The sequence below is a fragment of the Haematobia irritans genome, chromosome 3, assembly GCF_050003625.1.
Source record: "Haematobia irritans isolate KBUSLIRL chromosome 3, ASM5000362v1, whole genome shotgun sequence".
NCBI lineage: Eukaryota > Metazoa > Arthropoda > Insecta > Diptera > Muscidae > Haematobia > Haematobia irritans.
In genome coordinates, this window is record NC_134399.1 from 190,430,376 (window position 1) to 190,455,871 (window position 25,496).

The window sequence follows — 25,496 nt, forward strand, 5'->3', positions numbered from 1 at the left end:
CACCATGTGCCTATCTCGTCTCCTTCTGGGTGTTACAAACATATGCACTAACTAAACGCTACCATGACTCGACCCTGGATTGCCTGCACCATACATGATATGGCAAAAGAAAAATAAAAGCCGTTCATGACATCGTGAACGCCCGTGGACGAAACCGTGATTTTGCGTGAACGTTTCCGTTTCATTTTGTTACCGTCCGTTCACGATTTTGGAAAGTAATTTTTAGTGACATAAAGTGGTTTACTAAGAGGAGACTTTAAAGTGACACAAAAAGTATCATACGCAGTAATAGGTGGTACACTAATTTCAAACAATTAGCACACTTTTCTTTAAAGGAAAAATTTTGGGGTTGACTACGAAGAGACTTACTGAAAAGTGGCACAAAAAGTGTCACTCGAAAGTGGCACAATAATTTAAAAAATGGCATAATATTTATAAATGCAATAAAAATCATACAATTGAATAAAATATGGCACAACATTACCAAATGGTAGCATAAAAGTGTAAAAGTATGGCCTTCAACCGCACACAAAAAAAAAAAAATAGCACAAAAAGTGGCATTCGCAACATAACAGGTTGGCTGATAAGTCCCCGGTCTAACAAAGAAAAACACATAGTTCCCTTCAAGAGCGATACAACGATTATAACGACCTTCCAATTTTTTGATACCATTTTGGTAGTACTCCTTCGGTTTTGCCTCAAAATAGGCCTCAGATTCGGCGATCACCTCTTCATTGCAGCCAATTTTTTTCCCTGCGAGCATCCTTTTGAGGTCTGAGAGCAAGAAAAAGTCGCTGGGGGCCAGATCTGGAGAATACGGTGGGTGGGGAAGCAATTCGAAACCCAATTCATGAATTTTTGCCATCGTTCTCAATGACTTGTGGCACGGTGCGTTGTCTTGGAGGAACAACACTTTTTTCTTCTTCATATGGGGCCGTTTTGCCGCGATTTCGACCTTCGATAATCGATAAAAATTATTCCATGCGCATCCCAAAAAACAGAGACCATTACTTTGCCAGCGGACTTTTGAGTCTTTCCACGCTTCGGAGACGGTTCACCGGTCGCTGTCCACTCAGCCGACTGTCGATTGGACTCAGGAGTGTAGTGATGGAGCCATGTTTCATCCATTTTCACATATCGATTAGAGGTGTGCACGTTAGAGGTGTGCACGTGACACGAAAATTTTCGGGAGTTACACTAACAGAAACGGCGTGAGTGTGCGTTAACGTGATTAACCAATCAAATGTCGTGCGTGAGCGTGAATCACGAAAATGATATTGTCGTGAGTGTGCGTGAGTAACGAATTTATGAAAATCACGCTAACGAAAATAATCCCACTTACGAACATAAAATGCTTTCGAGTTGAATTCATTTATATTTGTAGTGACATCCTAGTTTTATAACGATCTCGATTTTAATCATACTCATGTTTTTAGTCAGGTTCTATAGGTAAATTACTCATAAAATTATTCGTGAGTCACGAGATTTTACGTAAGTCACGACATTTAAAAGATTTTCGTGCGTGTGAATACAAATTTTATTTTCGTGAACATGCGTGAGTCCTATGAAAAAATATCGTGCCTGAGTGTGCGTGAATAAGATTTCTCCGTCGTGAGTGTGCATGAGAGTGAGCAAAATATTACTCGCGTGCACACCTCTATTATATGTTAATGCACCGATCAAAAAGATCCGGGATCAAACCAGTGATGCCATGCGTAGGGAAAAATCCTTTTTTGTAGGGATTTTTTCCTAAAATTACATCTGTAGGAAAAAAGGGACAGATTTTTCATTTTTTTCTACAAATGTAGGGAATTTTTCCAATTTCCAGAGTTTACTACATTTTGCAACAAGAAGAGTACTTTTCCTTAATATTCCAGATATTTGAAGATCCAAAATATATGGTAGTCAAAGCTTCAACGAATGGAATACGCAATTCACCGTTAACGATGTTATTGTAATGATTTTATTTAGAAAAGTTCAGCGGTAACGTTAAAAGATGTTTTGCATTGGTGTTTAATTACAAATGCGTAAATAGATATCATTTGCAGGAACGAACGCTTCGATTAAGGTTCATAAACAGGTGATGGCTTCCTCAACTTGGTGCCTCTCAATATTTTCTAATACAAAGATCACTTGCAATACTTATTCGAGCCTATTGGACAAGAAGATTAAGGGAATTAGTACTATTACTGAAAAGAACTTGTCCAATAAGCTCGAATAAGTATTGTAATAATATTTAGTTTAAATGACTTGGACATTAAGCCGGCCTGCATTGGTGTCAGTCTAACATAAAAATAGTAAATGTAGGATTTTTATTCCGGAATATCTTCAAAAACTACTTTACAACTTATACATTCACAACAGTTTTTAATGTTTTAGAAAAATGTCGTCTTGTGAAGAAAATAAAACCATTCCAACAAAATTTAGAAAATAGCCTTTTTGACCAAATTGGCTCAGTGTTGAGTTAAAGGGATGGTTAGAGGCGGTCGAAAATGACGATTTTAAATACCATTGCTTGTGGAAAGTTCGTAAATTGTAGAAATCTGACCTGAAGAAACACGCGGCCATTAAAGTCCACAAGAAAAATGTTGGTAGTGTTAAAAATGAGCAATGATGTTGCAATGTTCGAAATCCGAATAAAAATGTCAATATTCATATTATTGAACATTTGGTCCTTTTATTGAAGGATATAATCCCTGACCATTAATTTTAAAGAAATTGAATTCAATATAAAATATTTGTTATTTTCTTGCCAAATTTGTTTGAATTTAGTACCGTAGGGAAAATGTAGGGAAAAAAATGTTGGGCGTAGGGGAAAAAAGGGAATTTTTAGGAACCACGTAGGGAATTTTCAAAAAACTTCCTGGCATCACTGAATCAAACTGTACAAAAATATCACAGCATGGTAAAAAGGTGGCACAAAAACTGTAAAAAGTATGACTTTTAGTGTCACAAAATTTTTTTTTTTGTGGGTAGGGGTAGGGTAATGCTGCGTACAGTCTAAAACTCCAACATGTTTGGCAAGTCGGCTTACAGCCTTCCAGTTCTTTTCACTTTGCATTATCTTGTGGAATACGTTTCTCGGGGCGTTTTCTCCGCCGCTATGCCAACCGTCTACATCATCTGTGATCTTTTCGTAAATGAAGTTGCCTGAGTTGGATTTTCCCATACGGTACATGTACTTTCGAAAGTTGTCGTAGCCACAGAGCATCTGAGTTATGTAGTATGTCACTTCCCCACATCTTCTCTCTCGCCATAGTTGTATGACCATCCATCGGTCCTTTTGTCTCGTTTCTCTATTGTTCTTGCCATTTATCCCTGGTATCTTGTTGGAGATCCCGTATCAAGTTTGTCGCACCTAGTTGGATTACTTTCTTCCGCTCAAGTAACTAGGGGTCTATCTGAATCGTTCCTGCTTATATAAATGGGGCTTCCCCTGATACTGTGGGGTATACTGAAGTGATTCTCAGTGGCACAAAAGTGGACTAACAATAAATTGATCGTAAGGTGTGCACAAAAACATAGCCTAACAATCAGTTTGTCTATATTTTATGAAAAATTAATCCTTGAAGCAGACAGTTCTGGAAAGAGTCCGATTTACTTAGTACAGAGAAATTAATTTTCATATTTTCGTGTGGCAGAAATTTCCTCTTCAAAAAAGCTATGATACGAGTAGGAAAATGTGCTAAACGACTATAGGCCGATTATATGCTAACGCACTGTTAAGCCCATAATTTCAATGGAATTCGGAGAAAATGTAAAAAAAAAAATATTGCACTAAAAAAGGAATTTATTAAAAACGTGGCACAATATGGCCAAAAGTGCACAAAGTATGGCCTTTAGTAGCAAACATGAAAAGTGGCACAAAGGTACAATCACCTCAAAAAAGTGGTGATAAAGCGACCTTCTGGACGACATAATTTTGAGTCTATAAGAAAGTTACAAATATTTTAGAATTGTTACGCAGAAACAAATTTCACGAAAAATTTTCCAATTAAAATTTTAATTGAGTTTTAAAAAATGTTCAGTTAAAAATTTAATCGATTCAAAAAATTTTTTAATTAAAACAAAAATTAATCACAAAAATTAATAGTATCAATTAATTTTTTAATTGGATCAGTTAATTTTTTAATTGGATCAATTAATTTTTTAAGTGACCTTCAACTAATTTTTTAATTGAAACTATCATTTCTGTGATTGAAGACATTTCAATTAAAAAATTAATTGGATCAATTAAATTCGTGATTGAATAAGAATTGTTTTTGTGTACTAACTAACTAGTCTCCAACATTGTCTCTATTCTAACTCGATAGACTTTACCACGTGATGCTCCAAAGTTTTACGAATATATCATCCTCCAATATAGACTTCCATGGCGGCAATTCCTGACTGATATTTATGTGCATTGTAAGTCCTTTGTAAGTTTGGAAACAAAAAGATGTAACGCAGGACCACATTTATCTAATACGGGGGATGAGGCAGCACTTCATAGTCCACTTGGAAGGAGTCGAGGCGAAAGGTGTATGTCGGGCGTCATCATAGTGAAAGAGAACTTTTTCCTTGTCCACGTGGAGTCAGTTTTTCTTCAGTTTAGGATCGATAGACCCCGTGATTTGTCATAGCAGTAGAGCCCCCTATACAAACTTTGGCTCAAATTTTACTTAGAAAACAATATCTATAAAACAATTTAATTCAAGTAAAACCAAAACTTATGACTTATGACCACAAATGCCTTACAAAATACAAAAAGCAAACACTTTTCTTCCTTTAACATACTTCTATTCTTTATGACAAATATCTCTATCCTTTTGTAAAATTTCCAACTTTAAATTAAATAAAAATTTAAAAGCTATGGCAAAGGAAATCTTCAATTTAGATATTTTTATATATATATAAGTATAATATTTGTAATTATTTTAAAGTTAAGTTTTTATTTCATACCATTTACTATAAATTTTTTAGCTTATTGCATCAAATTAAATTTCTTCATATACTATTTTTTCTATCGTTATCAATTGTATAAATTTATTTTTGGCTCTGCCTGTATAAATGTTTCAAAATATTTTTATGTTACTTTTTATTCGTAATTTATATATATTTTATATTTATAATTTTTATAATTAATATTTTATTTTCAGATATGGTTCGGTGAAATCAGCTCACAGACGTACAGGTAAAATTAAAGGCATTGAAAGAATATTGGGTGCCGTCGATACTCTGCAAGAATCATTGATTGAGGTAACCTCTGGCCAAGCGAAATATGAACATCATCACAGAGCCATAGTTTGGCGTTGTCCACGATTGCCAAAGGAGGGACAAGGTAAGTGGAACAATCAATATTAATAGGAAATGTACTAGAAGAGATCCTAACCAATCTAAGGATTATATTGGAGGGTAATATTAAGGAAAGACAGAGCAATACATATAAATGTTTATACCCTGCGCCACACTGTGGAACAGGGTATTATAAGTTAGTGTATATGTTTGCAACACACAGAAGGTGTTGCAAAAAAGACAGATGGTGTCTTTGGCAATAATGCTCAGGGTGGGTTCCTGAGTCGATCTAGCCATGTCCGTATGTCCCTCCGTCCGTCCGTCTATCTGTGAACAAATTTTTGTGATCAAAGTCTAGGTCGCAGTTTAAGTCCAATCGCCTTCAAATTTGGCACATGTTCCTAATTTGGGTCAGAATATAACCCTATTGATTTTGGAAGAAATCGGATCTGATTTAGATATAACTCCCATATATATCTTTCGCCCGATATGCACTTATATGGACCCAGAAGCCAGAGTTTTTCCCTGATTTGCTTGAAATTTTGCACAAACATAACACTTGATCGTATAGTCAAGTGTGCAAAATTTGATTGAAATCGGTTCAGATTTAGATATAGCTCCCATATATATCTTTCGCCCGATATGGACTTATATGGCCCCAGAAGCCAAATTTTTGGCCGAATTTGGTTGAAATTTTGCACTAGGAGTACAATTAGTAGTACAGTCAAGTGTGCAAAATTTGATTGAAATCGGTTCAGATTTAGATATAGCTCCCATATATATCTTTCGCCCGATATGGACTAATATGGTCCTAAAAGCCAGAGTTTTGGCCCAATTTGGTTGAAATTTTGCACAGGGAGTAGATTTGGCATTGTAGCTATGCGTGCTAAATTTGGTTGAAATCGATTCAGATTTAGATATAGCTCCCATATATATCTTTCGTCCGATATACACTTATATGGACCCAGAAGCCAGAGTTTTGGCCCAATTTGGTTGAAATTTTGCACTAGGAGTACAATTAGTAATATAGTCATGTGTGCCAAATTTGATTGAAATCGGTTCAGATTTAGATATAGCTCCCATATATATGTTTTCTGATTTCGACAAAAATGGTCAAAATACCAACATTTTCCTTGTTAAATCGCCACTGCTTAGTCAAAAAGCTGTAAAAATGACTCTAATTTTCCTAAACTTCTAATACATATATATCGAGCGATAAATCATAAATAAACTTTTGCGAAGTTTCCTTAAAATTGCTTCAGATTTAAATGTTTCCCATATTTTTTTACTAAAATTGTGTTCCACAATAGTGCATTAGCCAACTTAAATTTTGAGTCTATAGATTTTGTAAAAGTCTATCAAATTCTGTCCAAATCGAGTGATATTGAAATGTATGTATTTGGGAAAACCTTTATATAGCCCCCAACACATTTGACGGATGTGATATGGTATCGAAAATTTAGATCTACAATGTGGTGCAGGGTATAATATAGTCGGCCCCGCCCGACTTTAGACTTTCCTTACTTGTTTTTTACTAAAATTGTGTTCCACCCTAGTACATTAGCCAATTTAAATTTTGAGTCTATAGATTTTGTAAAAGTCTATCAAATTCTGTCCAAATCGAGTGATATTTAAATGTATTATTGGGACAAAAACCTTTATATATTGCACCCAACACATTTGACGGATTTGATATAGTATTGAAAATGTGGATTTACAAAGTGGTGCAGGGTATAATATAGTCGACCCCGCCATACTTTAGGCTTTCCTTACTTGTTTATATTGAATTTTTAGAAAATGTTTGCCAAAATTTTATATCTATAGAAAATTTTGCCAAAATTTTTTATCTATAGAAAATTTTGCTAAAATTTTATTTCTATAGAAAATTTTGCCAACATTTTATTTCTATAGAAAATTTTGCCAACATTTTATTTCTATACAAAATGTTGCCAACATTTTATTTTTACAGAAAATTTTGTTTCTATAGAAAATTTTGCCAAAATTTTATATCTATAGAAAATTTAGCTAAAATTTTATTTCTATAGAAAATTTTGTCACAATTTTGTTTCTATAGAAAATTTTGCCAAAATTTTATTTCTATAGAAAATTGTGCCAAAATTTTATCACTATAGAAAATTTTGCTAAAATTTTATTACTATAGAAAATTTTGCCAAATTTTATATCTATAGAAAATTTTATTTCCATAAAAAATTTTATATATATAGAAAATTCTGTCAACATTGTATTTCTATAGAAAATTTTGCCAACATTTTATTTCTATAGAAAATTGTGCCTAAGTATTATTTTTATAGAAAATTTTGTCAAAATTTTGTTTCTATAGAAAATATTGCCAAAATTTTATTTTTATAGAAAATTGTGTCAAAACTTTATTTCTATAGAAAATGTTGCCAAAATCTTATATCTATAGAAAATTTTGTCAAAATTTTATTTCTATAGAAATTTCTTCTAAAATTTTATTTCTATTTTTGGCAAAATTTTATTTCTATAGAAAATTGTGCCAACATTTTATTTCTATTTTTGCCAAAATTTTATTTCTATAGAAAATTGTGCCAAAATTTTATTTCTATAGAAAATTTTGCCAAAATTTTATTTCTATAGAAACTTTTGTCAAAATTTTGTTTCTATAGAAAATGTTGCAAAAATTGTATTTCTATAGAAAATTGTGTCAAAATATTATATCTATAGAAAATGTTGCCAAAATTTTATTTCTCTAGAAAATTTTGTCAAAATTTTATTTCTATAGAAAATTTTCCCAATATTTTATTTCTATTGAAAATTTTGCCAACATTTTCTTTCTATCGAAAATTTTGCCAAAATTTTATATCTATAGATAATTTTTCCAAAATTTTATATCTATAGATAATTTTGCCAACATTTTTATCTATAGAAAATTTTGCAAAAGTTTATGTCAATAAAAAATTTTGCCAAAATTCTATTTCTATAGAAAATTGTGCCAAAATTTTATTTCTGTAGCAATTTTGTCAAGATTTTGTTTCTATAGAAAATTTTGCCAAAATTTTATTTCTATAGATATCTATAGATAATTTTGCCAAAATTTTTTATCTATAGAAAATTGTGCCAAATTTTTATGTCAATTAAAAATTTTGCCAAAATTTTATTTCTATAGAAAATGTTGCAAAAATTTTATTTTTATAGAAAATTGTGTCAAAATTTTATATCTATAGAAAATGTTGCCAAAATTTTATTTCTCTAGAAAATTTTGCCAAAATTTTATTTCTATAGAAAATTTTCCCAATATTTTATTTCTATTGAAAATTTTGCCAACATTTTCTTTCTATCGAAAATTTTGCCAAAATTTTATATCTATAGATAATTTTTCCAAAATTGTATATCTATAGATAATTTTGCCAACATTTTTATCTATAGAAAATTTTGCCGAAATTTTATGTCAATAAAAAATTTTGCCAAAATTTTATTTCTATAGAAAATTGTGCCAAAATTTTATTTCTGTAGCAACTTTTGTCAAGATTTTGTTTCTATAGAAAATTTTGCCAAAATTTTATTTCTATAGATATCTATAAATATCTATAGATAATTTTGCCAACATTTTTTATCTATAGAAAATTTTGCCAAAATTTTATGTCAATAAAAAATTTTTCCAAAATTGTATTTCTATAGAAAATTTTTCCAAAATTCTATTTCTATAGAAAATTGTGCCAAAATTTTATTTCTATAGCAACTTTTGTCAAGATTTTGTTTCTATAGAAACTTTTTTTCAAGATCTTGTTTCTATAGAAAATTGTGTCAAAATTTTATTTCTATAGAAAATTGTGTCAAAATTTTATTTCTATAGAAAATGTTGCCAAAAATTTATATCTATAGAAAATTTTGCTAAAATTGTATTTCTATAGAAAATTTTATTTCTATCGAAAATTTTGCCAAAATTTTATTTCTATAGAAAATTGTGCCAAAATTTTATTACTATAGAAAATTTTGCTAAAATTTTATTACTATAGAAAATTTTGCCAAATTTTATATCTATAGAAAATTTTGCTAAAATTTTATTTCCATAAAAAATTTTATATATATAGAAAATTCTGTCAACATTGTATTTCTATAGAAAATTTTGCCAACATTTTATTTCTATAGAAAATTGTGCCTAAGTATTATTTTTATAGAAAATTTTGTCAAAATTTTGTTTCTATAGAAAATATTGCCAAAATTTTATTTTTATAGAAAATTGTGTCAAAACTTTATTTCTATAGAAAATGTTGCCAAAATCTTATATCTATAGAAAATTTTGTCAAAATTTTATTTCTATAGAAATTTCTTCCAAAATTTTATTTCTATCGAAAATGTTACTAAAATTTTATTTCTATAGAAAATTGTGCCAACATTTTATTTCTATTTTTGCCAAAATTTTATTTCTATAGAAAATTGTGCCAAAATTTTATTTCTATAGAAAATTTTGCCAAAATTTTATTTCTATAGAAACTTTTGTCAAAATTTTGTTTCTATAGAAAATGTTGCAAAAATTGTATTTCTATAGAAAATTGTGTCAAAATATTATATCTATAGAAAATGTTGCCAAAATTTTATTTCTCTAGAAAATTTTGTCAAAATTTTATTTCTATAGAAAATTTTCCCAATATTTTATTTCTATTGAAAATTTTGCCAACATTTTCTTTCTATCGAAAATTTTGTCAAAATTTTATATCTATAGATAATTTTTCCAAAATTTTATATCTATAGATAATTTTGCCAACATTTTTATCTATAGAAAATTTTGCAAAAGTTTATGTCAATAAAAAATTTTGCCAAAATTCTATTTCTATAGAAAATTGTGCCAAAATTTTATTTCTGTAGCAATTTTGTCAAGATTTTGTTTCTATAGAAAATTTTGCCAAAATTTTATTTCTATAGATATCTATAGATAATTTTGCCAAAATTTTTTATCTATAGAAAATTGTGCCAAATTTTTATGTCAATTAAAAATTTTGCCAAAATTTTATTTCTATAGAAAATGTTGCAAAAATTTTATTTTTATAGAAAATTGTGTCAAAATTTTATATCTATAGAAAATGTTGCCAAAATTTTATTTCCCTAGAAAATTTTGCCAAAATTTTATTTCTATAGAAAATTTTCCCAATATTTTATTTCTATTGAAAATTTTGCCAACATTTTCTTTCTATCGAAAATTTTGCCAAAATTTTATATCTATAGATAATTTTTCCAAAATTGTATATCTATAGATAATTTTGCCAACATTTTTATCTATAGAAAATTTTGCCGAAATTTTATGTCAATAAAAAATTTTGCCAAAATTTTATTTCTATAGAAAATTGTGCCAAAATTTTATTTCTGTAGCAACTTTTGTCAAGATTTTGTTTCTATAGAAAATTTTGCCAAAATTTTATTTCTATAGATATCTATAAATATCTATAGATAATTTTGCCAACATTTTTTATCTATAGAAAATTTTGCCAAAATTTTATGTCAATAAAAAATTTTTCCAAAATTGTATTTCTATAGAAAATTTTTCCAAAATTCTATTTCTATAGAAAATTGTGCCAAAATTTTATTTCTATAGCAACTTTTGTCAAGATTTTGTTTTTATAGAAACTTTTTTTCAAGATCTTGTTTCTATAGAAAATTGTGTCAAAATTTTATTTCTATAGAAAATTGTGTCAAAATTTTATTTCTATAGAAAATGTTGCCAAAAATTTATATCTATAGAAAATTTTGCTAAAATTGTATTTCTATAGAAAATTTTATTTCTATCGAAAATTTTGCCAAAATTTTATTTCTATAGAAAATTTTGCCAAAATTTTATTTCTATAGAAAATTTTCCCAATATTTGACTTCTATCGAAAATTTTGCCAAAATTTTATTTCTATAGAAAATTTTGCCAAAATTTAATTTCTTTACAAAATTTTGCCAAAATTTTATTTCTATAGAAAATTTTGTCAAAATTTTGTTTCTGTAGAAAATTTTGTCAAAATTTGGTTTCTATAGAAAATGTTACCAAAATGTTATTTCTATAGAATATTGTGTTAAAATTTTATTTCTAAAGAAAATGTTGCCAAAATTTTATATCTATAGAAAATTTTGCTAAAATTGTATTTCTATAGAAAATGTTATTTCTATCGAAAATTTTGCCAAAATTTTATTTCTATAGAAAATTTTCCCAATATTTTATTTCTATCTAAAATTTTGCCAAAAGTTTATTTCTATCGAAAATTTTGCCAAAGTTTTATATGAACATGTTGCCAAAATTTTATTTCTATAGAAAATTTTGCTAAATTTTGCCAAAATTTTATGTCTCTAGAAAGTTTTGTTAAAATTTCATTTCCATAGAAATTTTTTGCCAAAATTTTATTTGTATAGAATATTTTGCGAAAAATTTTATTTCGGTAGAAAATTTTGCTATAATTTATTTTCTGTACAAAACGTTGTCAACATTTTATTTCTATCGAAAATTTTGCCAAAATTTTATTTCTATAGAAAATTTTGTAAAAATTTTATTTCTATAGAAAATTTTGTAAAAATTTTATATCTGTAGAAAATTTTGTTAACATTTTATTTATATAAAAAATTTTTGGCTAAATTGTATTTGGCTAAATTGTATATTTTGCAACTTCTTTTGTATAAGGAATAATACTATATAAAAAATTTCCCATTACCTTATGAGAAATTAATGTATACATGAACGTTTTTTCGATACTTTTATTGCTGGGTGTGGGTAGCGGCGAAGACGGTCTTTACCACGGGTTCAATGCACATGTTGCCTAAATGAGTACCCACTCAACTAAGGATTTTGAAGCATAGACGTGTACACATAAAGAACAATTTTGTCAAAATTTTATTTCGATAGGAAATGTTTGTAAAATATATTTTTTAAAGAATATTTTGTCTAGATTTTTTTATATAGACAATTTTCTGAAAATATTATTTTTATAGAAAATTGTACCTCTTATTTGGAGAGAAAGATTTTGCAAAATCTACCGAAACATCAAGAACTTTAACAATTTTACCAAACACTATAAAATCTACCACTTTGGGTAGAATTCTACCAACTGTGGCAACCGTGGATCCAATACTCTCACGCAGATCTATAATATAGGCCTTGAAAATGCACTTTCGCCAGTGTTGAAACATGTACTTCACAAATTAAAAAAAATAAATAAATAAAATCCAATTTCGCCATTGTCCAATTGTAATACAGTGAAACCTTTCAAACTTGAACACTCTGAAAATCGGACACCTCCCAAACATGGACAGTTGTCTGGGAACCTTTGCTATATTAATACATAAAATTTAATCTCTCAAACCTGGAAACCTCTCAAAGCTGGTCAAAATTTAGGCGATCATGGGTGTTCACCTTTCAGAGGTTTCACTGTAATTGTAATAATATTTAGAATAATTTGAGCCTAAAAATCGCCTGTAATGATATCGAACCGACATAACTCATTTTTATTACTAAATCATTTTAGGTGCTTATACAACACATCAATTGGTATGTCGCATGGCCTTAACATCATACGATCAAATACCCAGCGAATTAGCACCATACGCCTTTGTGGAGTTCACTATGCCAGCGACACAAGTATCACACACTACCATAAGATCCGTAAGTGTCCAAGAGTCCGATTCAGATGAGCCACCAGAGAAATACGTAAGATATTTGGCTCGACATGAATATAAGTAAGTTAATACAAAATTTATGTTTTTTCGGGGTGGATAAAATTTGTATATATTTTTTTTTTAAATTTTCAGGGTTGGCATTGAAACCACACATGGAGAATCAACAAATGCCTATTTAGCTGCTACAAGACCCATACGAGAAGAGCCAGCACCAAAAGCTGCAGCCTCGCCTGTACCGCCACCAAGCGATTCAGATTCAGATTCGAATTAAATTTAGGTAATGTGAAAAAGTTAATAATAATCATAGCGAATTAGATTGAAAAACAAACCTAAAAAAAGAAACCAACACAAAAACGAAATAAATAAATTCCAAAAAGAAAAGAAAAAGACATTCAGTATTTTGTTGCTTATCAAAGGAAATTCTCTTATTTTTGTTAAAAAAAAAATCCAAAATATCCTCAATCACCAACTCACAGATATATACTCATGATAAAGAAACCAAATAAATCAATAAAATGAACTCATTAATCAATAACGTAATATATTCATATAGCGCATATATATACAAAACAACAAATGCTAATCGATATTTATAAAATAAGCTTATATTAAATTAAACAAACTAAAGTTCCAAAAGTAAAAAAAAAAGTATAAAAAACTAATTGTTAAATGTTCAAAATGATTATAAAATAAAACAATTAAAAAAAAAATAATTCTCCTTATCTAAAACTTCCTTTCTAAAGGTGGGTACTATGTTTGGTGTTTCAACCAAAACTTTAAATTAAATGTGTAAATGTGAAAACTACATATACACAGAATAAATATCACTATAAATTTTCCAATTAATATTTTAATTGAATTTTGAACAACTTTTAATGAAAGGTGCAAAAATATATATCAAAAATTTTATCACCAAAATTTTTCCAATGAAAATTTTAATTGAATTTTGAAAAATATTTAATTAAAAATTTAATTGACTTAACAAATTTTGCAATAAATACAAAGAAAAAAGAATCACAAAAATGAATTGCGACAAAAACTAAAAAAAAATAAAATTTTGCCAATTAGTATTTTAATAGAATATTGAAAAACTTTTAATTAAATTAATTAATTCAATGCATTTTTTATACCAATAGGTTAAAGTGGCAGCCCGATTAAGATTCACTTATACTATTCAGTCCATTGTGATTTTATACCAATAAAATATCACGAAAATTTTTCCAATTAAAATTTTAATTTTGAAAAATATTCAATTAGATATTTAGTTGACATAAAAAATGTTGTAATTGAAAATAATCAAAATTACAAAACTGAATTGGACAAAATTTTAAATGAAAATTAAAAAAAAAATATATACCAAAAAAAATGTTTGTAATAAAAATTTTCATTGAATTTTAAAAAATGTTCAACTAAAAATTTAATTGAAATGTTGTAATTAATACAAAAACAATAAAAATTACAAAAAAAAGTGAACTGCGAAAAAAACTTTTTACTTTTATTATTATTTTTATGTACTTATTGTACCAAAAAATATTCAATTAAAAATTTTGTTGAATCAAAAATTAAAAAAAAACACACACACACACAAATTAATTACGTCAATTATTCTTTTAATTGTCGTTGCTAATTGATAGAATCTGATTGAGCAAATTTCTTTAAAAATGTATTTTTATCAAAAATTAATATCATGACTGTAGATAAAACAAAAAATATTTTATCGATTTTTGATGACGATTGTAGTTTGATGAAATCTTGCCAAAACTTGGACGGATAATTTTTATGGCATTATTTGCATGCAATTTTATCTTTTTAAAAATTAATTGATTTAGAAAAGTGCTAAAAAGCTGCTTTCTGTTATTAAAACCACACATAGTACCCACCTTAAGGCAAAAAATTCATTTTTTCAACATATTGAAAATCATTGCATATTATTAGTTTTAAATTGAAAGGAGAGAAGAAAATTTGGAAATGTTAATTACAAAACAGGTATTTATTTAAGTACACAAAAAAAAAACGGATATATTTTGTTAAATATCACATATAATCGCTCAGATTCAATATTTTTCAAAAATTTCAATTTCAAAACGACAGAATTTGGTTTATATTAGAAAAAATAACTAAGATCATATAAAAAATTTCTGACTTGCAAATATTCAATCATCTATGAGAAGTGCATTTAAACATCAATGCTTTTTTCGATTCTTTCTTTGCTGTATATAGATAGCGGCCAACCCCAAATCGGAAGGTCGGTTTATATGGGGACCATACCAAAACTTGGACCGATGCTCACCATTTTTGGCATACCTCTTTACGATTTCCAATTTTAGGTAAATTGGATAAAAACTGCGGTTTCTATAAGCCTAAGTAATAATATCAGGAGATCGGTCTATATGGGGGCTATACCAAAATATGGACCGATACTCAGAATTTTTGGCACGTGTATTTGTTGTACTCCAATACATCTAGATTTCCAATTACAGGAACATTGAATAAAAACTACGGCTTCTATAAGTCCAAGAAGTAAAATCGGGAGATCGGTCTATATAGGGGCTATACTAAAACATGGACCGATTCTAACTATTTTTGGCATGCCTCTTTATGGTCATAAAATTCCTCAGGCAAATTGGATAAAAACTACGATTTCTATAAGCCCAAGACCCAAAATCGTGAGGTCGATTTATATGGGGACTATATCAAAACCTGGACCGATATAGCCCAACTTATACCCGTCACCATTCTTTGGTGGTGGTGGGTATAAAAAGAAAAATATATCACCAAAATTTTTCCAATTAAAATGTTAATTGAATGTTAAAATAATATTAAATTAAAATTTAATTGGTCCAACATTTTTTTGTTTTTAAATTAAAACAAAAATCAATTACAAAAATATATTGGAACAATTAATTGTTTAATTGTCTTTAGTGATTGACTCTAACATTTCTGTGATTGAAGACAAAAATCAAATGGTATTTCGATCTACAGCATAGTACTGCAAGCGAAAGTCTGGGGGATGTGTTAAATGACTCAGAATAAAAAGCTCTGATTAAATAAGACACAAGAAAAAAAAATAATAAAGCCTAAAATGTTAAACAATATTAATTATTACTTCAATTTCGGACGTCAACTACACAGAAAAAAATTATCACCAAACATTTTCTAATTAAAATTTTAATTGAATGTTAAAAAATATTCAATTAAAAATTTAATTGGTCCAACATTTTTATACCCTTCACCACTACTGTGGTACAGGGTATAATAAGTTTGTGCATTTGTATGTAACGCCAAGAAGGAAAAGTCTGGGACCCATCGTTTAGTATACCGATCGTTTTAGAATTAAATTCAGAGTCGATATAGCGATGTCCGTCTGTCTGTCTGTATATGTAATTTTGTGTGCAAAGTACAGGTCGCAGTTTAAGTCCGATCGTCCTCAAATTTGGCACAGAGTTTTACATTGGCTCAAAGACAATCGCTATTGATTTTGGAAAACATCGGTTCAGATTTAGATATAGCTGCCATACATATTTATCACCGATCTGGTCATAATTGACGTATTTTCTCAAAATTTCGGCCAGCTAAATATTTTGGGGCTTTCGTAAGATGTGCAAAATATCCGCCAAATCGGTTCAGATTTAGATATAGCTCTCATATATAGCTTTCGTTCGATTTGAACTTATATGGCCTCAAAAACCAGAGTTTTGCCTTGATTCGCTTCAAATTTTGCACAAGGAATACATTTAATAGTATCATTAAGTGTACCAAATTTCGTTGAAATCGGTTAAGATTTAGATATAGCTTCCATATATATTTTTTGTCCGATTTTGACTTACGTTTAAGAGTATAATTCAGTGTGCTAAATTTGGTTAAAATCGGTTCAGATTTAGATATAGCTCCCATATATACCTTTCGTCCGATTTCGACTCATATGGCCTCAAAAGCAAGAGGTTTGCCATGATTTGCTTCAAATTTTGCACAAGGAGTACGTATGAGTAGTATCGTTAAGCGTGCTAATTTTGGTTGAATAGCTCCCATATATATCTTTCAGCCGATTTACACCCATATGACCACGGAGGCTAAAATTATTCTCCCATTTATGTTTTTTGCTGAGATAGCAGGATTATTATTCTAACTATGCCTGTCAAATTGGGTCAAAATCGGTTTATATTTAGATATAGCTCCCATATATATATATGTACGCCAGAGTAGGGGAAATATGGTAGAATGTTTCATATTTTGGACCCATTTTCAATTGGAGTTTCCTCCAATTGATTCGATAGATTCCACAGAGAATACATTTAATATGCTATTTAAGTGTGTCATCTTGATCTAATATGGGCAAAATACCCAAATTTTACACAAAATTCTGTGATGATTTCCCCATATCGTAGTCATATCCTACACACTGTAATGCCAAACTTTTCACAGAATGGTCGAATTTTCAATAAACCTCGGACTTGTGGAAATATCGCCCGAATTGCCCAAATAATATATCACAACCCACAATTGACCACATATCTTGGCGAGATTTAACCAATATGCTTGTAAAATCGCCACTGCTGAGTAGCAAAAATTGTAAATATTACTCTAATTGTCCTATATCTCGAATACATATGTATCGCCCGATAAATCATAAATGCTATTTTGTACAATTGCATCAAAATTGCTCTAGCTTTATATTTCCCATATTTATACCCTTCACCACTACTGTGGTACAGGGTATAATAAGTTTGTGCATATGTATGTAACGCCAAGAAATAGTGGCCATAGACCCATCTTGTAGTATACCGATCGGCTTAGAATTAAATTCTGAGTCGATTTAGCGATGTCCGTCTGTCTGTCTGTCCGTCCGCCTGTCTGTATATGTAATTTTGTGCACAAAATACGGCTCGCAATTTAAGTCCGATCGTCCTCAAATTTGGCATAGGACCGTTTCTTGGGACAGAGACAATCGCTATTGGTTTTGGAAAAAAATCGGTTCAGATTTAGATATAGCTGCCATATATATTTTTATTTCCGATTTGGTCATAGTTAGCGTGTTTTATATAGCTTTCAGATGGTAATACAAATTTTGGTCTACATAATGGTGAAGGGTATAATATAGTCGGCACCGCCGGACTTTAGACTTTACTTACTTGTTTTAATTGAAACAAAAATCAATTACAAACATTTATTGTATCATATATATTTTTGTAATGGGAACAATTAATTTTTTAATTGATTTTTTTTAATTGACAAAAGCCAAATGGTATTTAGATCTACAGCATTACACTGCAAGCGTAAGTCTGGGGGATGTGTCAAATGGCTCAGAATATAAAGTTCCGAGGAAACAAGACACCAAAAAATTAATAAAGCCTGAAATAAATCAAAAAAATATTGCATTGTAAAATAAAGTCATAACGTGAAATAAGACCCCAAATATAAATCCTTTAAGATAACAGGAAAAAATCTCAATATCTCTCATTACTATGAAATTACAAATTTCTTCGATGGATTTGGGCTTCAAATTTAGCTAGCACCAGGAATTATGCAATAAACTAAATATTTGTGAGTGGTCATCCTTTATATTTTGATCATTGATTTCACCATAAATTAGACCTCGATGTAGACAAAATTGCCAATTTTTCCGTACACTTGTTTTGGGGCTTTATTTCGTTTTATTTTTGGGCCTTATTTTACTAGAAAATTCTCTTATTATAATATTTTATAATATTTAAAATTTTTGAATATAATTAGATATTACACTGAAAAAAGTTTGAACGTTTAAAAAATTGTGTCTTTGGACCAATGATTTTGGCATTGATTGTGAGCCATAGAAGAGGAGAATTAAAAAAAAAAATGGAGCCAAACCTGGTATACACGCAAAAAAATAATTCTTTCCTCCCAAACGAAATTTTAGACAAACAAAGTTCGTTTCTCATTTGCTTTTCGTTGAAACGAAGTATATTTGGAAAGGTATATACTTTTTGTGATAAACGTTTATTCTTTTCCTGAATGTAGAAATAATTTCATAAAGACTAACTCAAAAAAAATTTTTTTTTGGGCTAATTGCATTTTCCTTCACATCTTTCTCACTTCCACGAAGTTTTTTAGTTCTTAGCACCTTTTTCTGTAATATAAACAATGTAGAAGAAATTATACGATTTTATAAATTTTTAAATTGTTTTTTTACCTTTCACCTGGACGGAGAATCGAACCGCGGACCATGGAATTTGTAAACCAACACACTATCCACTGAGCTATGTAGCCGTTATTGTCATCAATAGACAATTATCCATATAAGTTATCCATATAAGTTATATTAAACAAAGCTTATTTAACAGAAAAATACATTTAGTTGGGCACCGTGGAGCAGTGGTTGCTACGTCCGACTTGCATGCCAGGGTCGTGGGTTCGATCCCTGCTTCGACCAAAGTTTTTTTCTTTTATATATATTCCATATATGGTCGGAAGTTTCCGAAAAAATGTTCAACATTACATTCTACTATATTAAATTTGATGAACTTTAAAATGTGTCTTATTAAAGACCTAACGTCAGAAAAGAACAGTGTTTGAGATAAACGAAATGGACTGTGTTTTTGGTTCAAAAATAACTTTTTTTATTGAAAAAATAAAAATTTTGTAACAAACGAATTTTTTTAAAAGTGTATATTTTTCGAAGCAATTCAAAAAACTCTAACAAAAGAAAAACGTTTTCGGTACACGTTTTCCAAACGGTTTTTTTCTTTGCGTGTAGCTCAATTTTCCAATAGCCTTCTTCGATAACTTTGACTGCATCTCTCACTATAATATACAATTTTATTTTAGATACACATACGTGAAAAAAGTCCTTAAAAAATTGTGAATTAAGGGAAATTTTCTATCGATTTTTTTAAGGAAAATTCATAGCGATAAAAAGAAATTTGTTTGAGAGCAAATTACTATTTTTTATAATTATAAGACATTTCACGATTTTCTCATAAATTTAAAAGAAAATTCAGAACTGATTGATTATATTCATATTTAACATTATATTTAACTCTTTAAAAGTTGATACTATCATAAAAAAATCTAAAAAAAAAATAAATACTAAACATTAAATAAAATATTTATACATAAAATTTACATACTTAGTTGACAATAACATTATTTAGAGATTTATGTATGTGAAGGAAACCAAAGATATATACACATTTGCTTAATTTACTATCAACCAAATGCCACATACTCATACACACATACACAAAATACATCTAAGCCAGGATATATGTACACAAGGACATATAATAACCAAAGATATGTGACATACTAGAAAAGGATAACAATAGCAAAAGAGATATACATACAGCCTTCGTTAATTAATAAAATGGCCCGTGATAAGTCATAACATTTTTTTTATACAATTTCATTTTATACAGGACAAATTTTCAAATATTGCTGAGAGACTTCTTCTAGTAAAAAAAATATTCACCAAATAGGAAATTTAAATATTTTATCAACGAGCAAAACAAGTATATACATTTACATATTTTAATGTTAACGGGCTAATTTTTCTTTTAAACTAAACAAGGAAATGCAATAGATCACTGTAGCAAAATATAAGCACATTGTATTTATTTAATTGAAATTTGTATACAAAAAAATGTAACCCTATTAAATGTTGTGGACTTGAGTCATTTTTGTTTGTGAACGAAAAATTTGTAGTCCACATCAAAACCAAAGATTAACGAGTTCAATCTAGTCATTATTATTTAAATTAAAATAGAAAAGTTAAGACTATTATATGGAGGTATAACATTTTCTACATAATTATATACATATATCTCATAACTAATATTAATCGTACATTCAAACATGTATCCAATTAGTGTGAAGAATGTTTATGAAATATTTTTTTTACTTTCCAAACGATATTATTCGCGTATGAAGATTTTTCCTAAAAATACTGAAATGTATTATATTTATAAGAATGGAGCAAATGTTTTTTTTTTATATTTGGATATTTATCTTCTGTTTTGGTTTTTGGGAGCCATCGTGGTGCAATGGTTAACATGACCGCCTTGCATATACAGGGTTGTGGGCTCGAACCCAGTTTCGACAAAAAGTTTTTCAGCCGTGGATTATCTCACCTCAGGAACGCTGGTGATATTTTTGAGTGTTTGAAAGCTTCACTAAGTGGTTTGACTGCAATGTGGAACGCCATTTGGACTCGGCTATAAAAAGGAGGTCCTTGTCATTGAGCTTAACACAGAATCGGGCAGTACTCAGTGATAAGAGATAAGTTCATCACAGTGGTATCACAATGGACTGAATATTCTAAATGAGTCTGAAATATCGGGTAAGCTAACATATCTTGTGTTTATTATAGAAGGATGAGTTTCGAAGGATCAGACGGTAAGAACAGGTGTTAACGCCGTTAGTACACACAACAAGTATATACAGCAGTAAGTTCGGCCGGCCCGAATCGTAAATACCCACAACCATGAACCAAATATTAGGATTTCCTTTGAAATTTCAGGAGGGCTTGAGGACTTGAGGACACTTCCCGAAGATAAATTTAAAGATTTCACCTATGAGAACTATATCAGATTCTGGATTTATAAGAACCATTTTTGTTTGAGTTTTAGAGGAATCGTTAACATCTCTGTAAGTGTGCAAGAAAATTATAAAATATCGTCTTGATTTGAAATCTTAAATCTTTAGATTTTCACACGAGAAGTAAAATCTGGAAATTTTACATTGAGTTTCAAGCAATTTTCATGATCAGTGCGCCTTCTATACCCTCAAGAAGTGAAGTCAGTCTATATGGAGGTATTAACAAATGGACCGATAAAAACTTAATCCAATACACGTTTTTGTGAGCCTAAAATACCAGAATATTTACAATTTCAGGCAAATCGGATAAAAACTACGGTTTCTAGAAACCCAAGGAGTTAAATCGGGAGATCGTTCTTATGGGGGCTATACATGGACCGATACTCACCGTTTTCGGCACCCGAAAATACCTCTAGATTTCCAATTACATGCCTAAAATACAGGTCTAAAATACCAGAATATTTACAATTTCAGGCAAATCGGATAAAAACTACGGTTTCTAGAAGCCCAAGAAGTAAAATCGGGATATCGGTCTATATGGAGTCTATACCAAAACATGGACCGATACTCACCATTTGTGGCACACATCTTTATGGTCCTGAAATACCTATAAATTTCCAATTTCAGGCAAATTGTATATAAACTAGGGATTCTATAAACCCAAGATGTAAAATCGGGAGATCGGTCTATATGGGGGCTATACCAAAACATGGAACGATACCGACCATTTTCGGCACACCTTTTGATGGTCCTCAAGATTTTCAATTTCAGGCAAATTTGATAAAAACTACGGTTTTTATAAGCCCAAGACCCCAAATCGGGAGGTCGGTTTATATGGGGACCATACCAAAACATGGACCGATGCTCACCATTTTTGGCACACATCTTTACCGTTCTAAAGTACCTCTCGATTTCCAATTTCAGGAAAATTGGATAAAACCTGCGGTTTCTATAAGCCAAAGAAATAAAATCGGGAGATCTGTCTATATGACACAGGTATTTGTGGTCCTACAATATCTCTAGATTTCCAATTTCAGGTAAATTGAATAAAAATTGCGGTTTCTATAAGCCCAAGAAATAAAATCGGGAGATCGGTCTATATGGGGGCTATACCAAAACATGGACCGATACTCACCATTTTTGGCACACCTCTTTATGGTCACACCTTTTTTTGGTCATTTCAAATTTCAGGCAAATTGGATAAAAACTATGATTTCTACAAGCCCAAGACCCCAAATCGGGAGGTCGGTTTATATGGGGACTATATAAAAACCTGGACCGATATAGCCCATCTTCGAACTTGACCTGCCTGCAGACAAAAGACGAGTTTGTGCAAAATTTCAGCACGATTGCTTCATTATTGAAGACTGTAGCGTGATTACAACAGACAGACGGACAGACAGACGGACATCGTTATATCATCTTAGAATTTCTCCCTGATCAAGAATATATATATTTTATATAGTCGGAAATCGATATTTCGATGTGTTACAAACGGAATGACCAACTTATTATACCCCCGTCACCATTCTATCTATGGTGGTGGGTATAAAAAATGTGTTTTGATTCAATCACGAAATTAATTGATACAATTAATTTTTTAACTAAAAAAAATTTTCAATCGCATAATTGATAGTAGCAATCACAATTGGGCATACAAAAATATGTGATTAAAAAAATTAATGGTTTGATTTGAAAAATTCAATTCATTTTTTTAATTTATTTAATTAAACATTTATTTAATTTCGATAGGAAAACTTTATCAGTTGTTTAATAGATTTAATCAATTATTTAGTTAAACTTCAATCCAATTTTCAATTATCTGTTTAATTAAATCAGTTAAACAATTAATTGAGTTTTGCCAAAGACAACGATTACATTTTTTAATAAAAATGTTAATTGGAACAATTAATTGTTTAATAATTCTTAATTGACTTTGTTCTTTTATTTTGATTAAAAAATTGATTGCATCAATTAATTTTTGTTTATTTAAAAATAAAAAAATCGATAATTTTTTAATTAACTTCCCAGTTTGATTAAAATGGAGATTGTTTCAAGAAATTTTTTAATTAAAAATTTAAAATTTATCAGTCAATAATCTAATTGACGTAGGGCCATTGTCATGTAGCTCCGTTAGGATTTAACTGTCAGTTAACAGAAAGTAAATTGCAAATATCTTCTCTCCGGTTAATTTTAACTGAAAAATTTTCGTCAGTTAAGTTCCTAACAGGCCTATGGAATATAAAGACAAGATGATAGCTTCGTCCATAATACGGTTTAAAAGTTGGTTAGTTAACGGAACACTAACGGAGCTTTATGAAAATGGGTGTTAATGTTTCTAGTTTGATTAAAAAGTTAATTGTATCAATTATTTTTTTAATTGAAAATGTTTTCAGATTCAATAAACTTTTTTATTGGAAATATTTTGGTGATATTTTTTTCTGTGTAATAAATATTAATTTTCGTGCTTACACTGAAAAAAATATTGTCGTGAAGTCAAAGAATTCATGTCTTTAAAATACGAATGCAAATTTTGCTTAACATAGAAGACGCATTTCTCTAATATAAAGTTTTTTTCCTTGTCCAAAATTCGATAAACTTTTCAATGAAGTTGTATTGTCCTTATAATTAAGTAATTTGACTTAAAAGTTGGCATCATAACATAAAAGAAAAAAATTTTGGGCTAAGGTCAACTTGACTTTAATAATTCCGAAAAATTCTTTAAACTTAATGAAGTTGTCTTTAAATCTGTTGTCTTTTTGCATCTTGACTACAAAGCAAAAAATCGTTCAAATATAGGACTTGTTTTTCAACCCGTTATTTTAAAGAAGTTTTTTACTTGAAACATACTGGAAGTCGAGTCTGAATTTGCAAAATAAAGTTGTCGTTTTTAAAGGACTTTGATAGCATATAAAGACAAAAAGCTGAAAACACGAACAATTAAAATTTGCTTCCTAGAAGCAAGTACACAAAACCCAAATTTAAAAGAGAATTGTGTCTTAAAAGTATCCTTATTTGTACTCTCCGCTTCTTTGGCTCGGAATCAATATCAAAATTTTTGAAGTAAAGACAAAATCTTTGGAACCGGGCATGCTGTTTTTTTCAGTGTACTTTGATAAAAAGTTAATTGTATCAATGTTTTTTTTAATTGAAAATGTTTTCACATTCAATTAACTTTTTTATTGGAAATATTTTGGTGATATTTTTGTCTATGTAATAAATATTAATTTTCGTGCTCACACTGAAAAAAATATTGTCATGAGGCCAAAGATTTCATGTCCTTAAAATACGAATGCGAATTTTTCTCAGCCTAAAAGACGCATTTTTCGCAAGGATTACTCTTTGCCCGAAAGACTATTAGCTATTCAATGAAGACGTTTTGTCCTTATAGTTAAGCGATTCAACCCAAAACATGGTGTCGCCACATGCAAGAAAATTTTGTTTGACTAAAGTCAACTAGATCTTAACAATTCTGAAAAAAAATTCAAAATTAATGATATTATATATTTGAAAATTTTATTAGTTTTAGTTCAGTTTTATTTTGAAAATTTCATCATATTTACCAGCAATCCACATCTAAACCGATCTAAAATATAGCAATACTTGTATCTGTGTGTACAAGCAAATCGTACATATAAATTAAAATGTTATTAATATAGCAAATTATGCAAAACAATAATACCACCATCAGATTCAAGCATAAATACTTTCAAATCACTAATTCTTAAAAATCTCTTCGAATGTCTTTTTATATAAACAATTTTGTTCAACTAATCATTGACATGTGTAAAATCAGTCAGTATTTAATAAATATTTGATGTGAATGTATTTTTGATTGAATTTAAATAAAATATTATATTCACCAACTAATAATCATTATTCACAATTACATACATATTAAACTAAACCAAACCATATACATATATATATATAAATTAATTAAAAATAATTTGTTAAAATGAAAAAAAAACGTTAGAAAAATAATATTACTATTAAATATTATTGTATATTATTTTAAATGTTATTTA

The 25,496-nt window shown here is 29.2% G+C and overlaps 1 protein-coding gene across 2 annotated transcripts in view; it reads left to right on the top strand.

Moving 5' to 3' along the window:
* The window catches only part of stnB (stoned B), a 24,492-nt gene extending 11,203 nt beyond the window's left edge, over positions 1-13,289 (top strand). For both annotated transcript variants that reach the window (XM_075300840.1, XM_075300841.1), the window contains 3 exons: positions 5,139-5,320; positions 12,750-12,960; positions 13,033-13,289. In XM_075300840.1, coding sequence (XP_075156955.1) covers positions 5,139-5,320; positions 12,750-12,960; positions 13,033-13,171 — 532 coding nt within the window. In that variant the 3' untranslated portion in view covers positions 13,172-13,289. The remainder of the gene's footprint in view (positions 1-5,138; positions 5,321-12,749; positions 12,961-13,032) is intronic.
* The last annotated feature ends 12,207 nt before the right edge of the window (positions 13,290-25,496 follow it).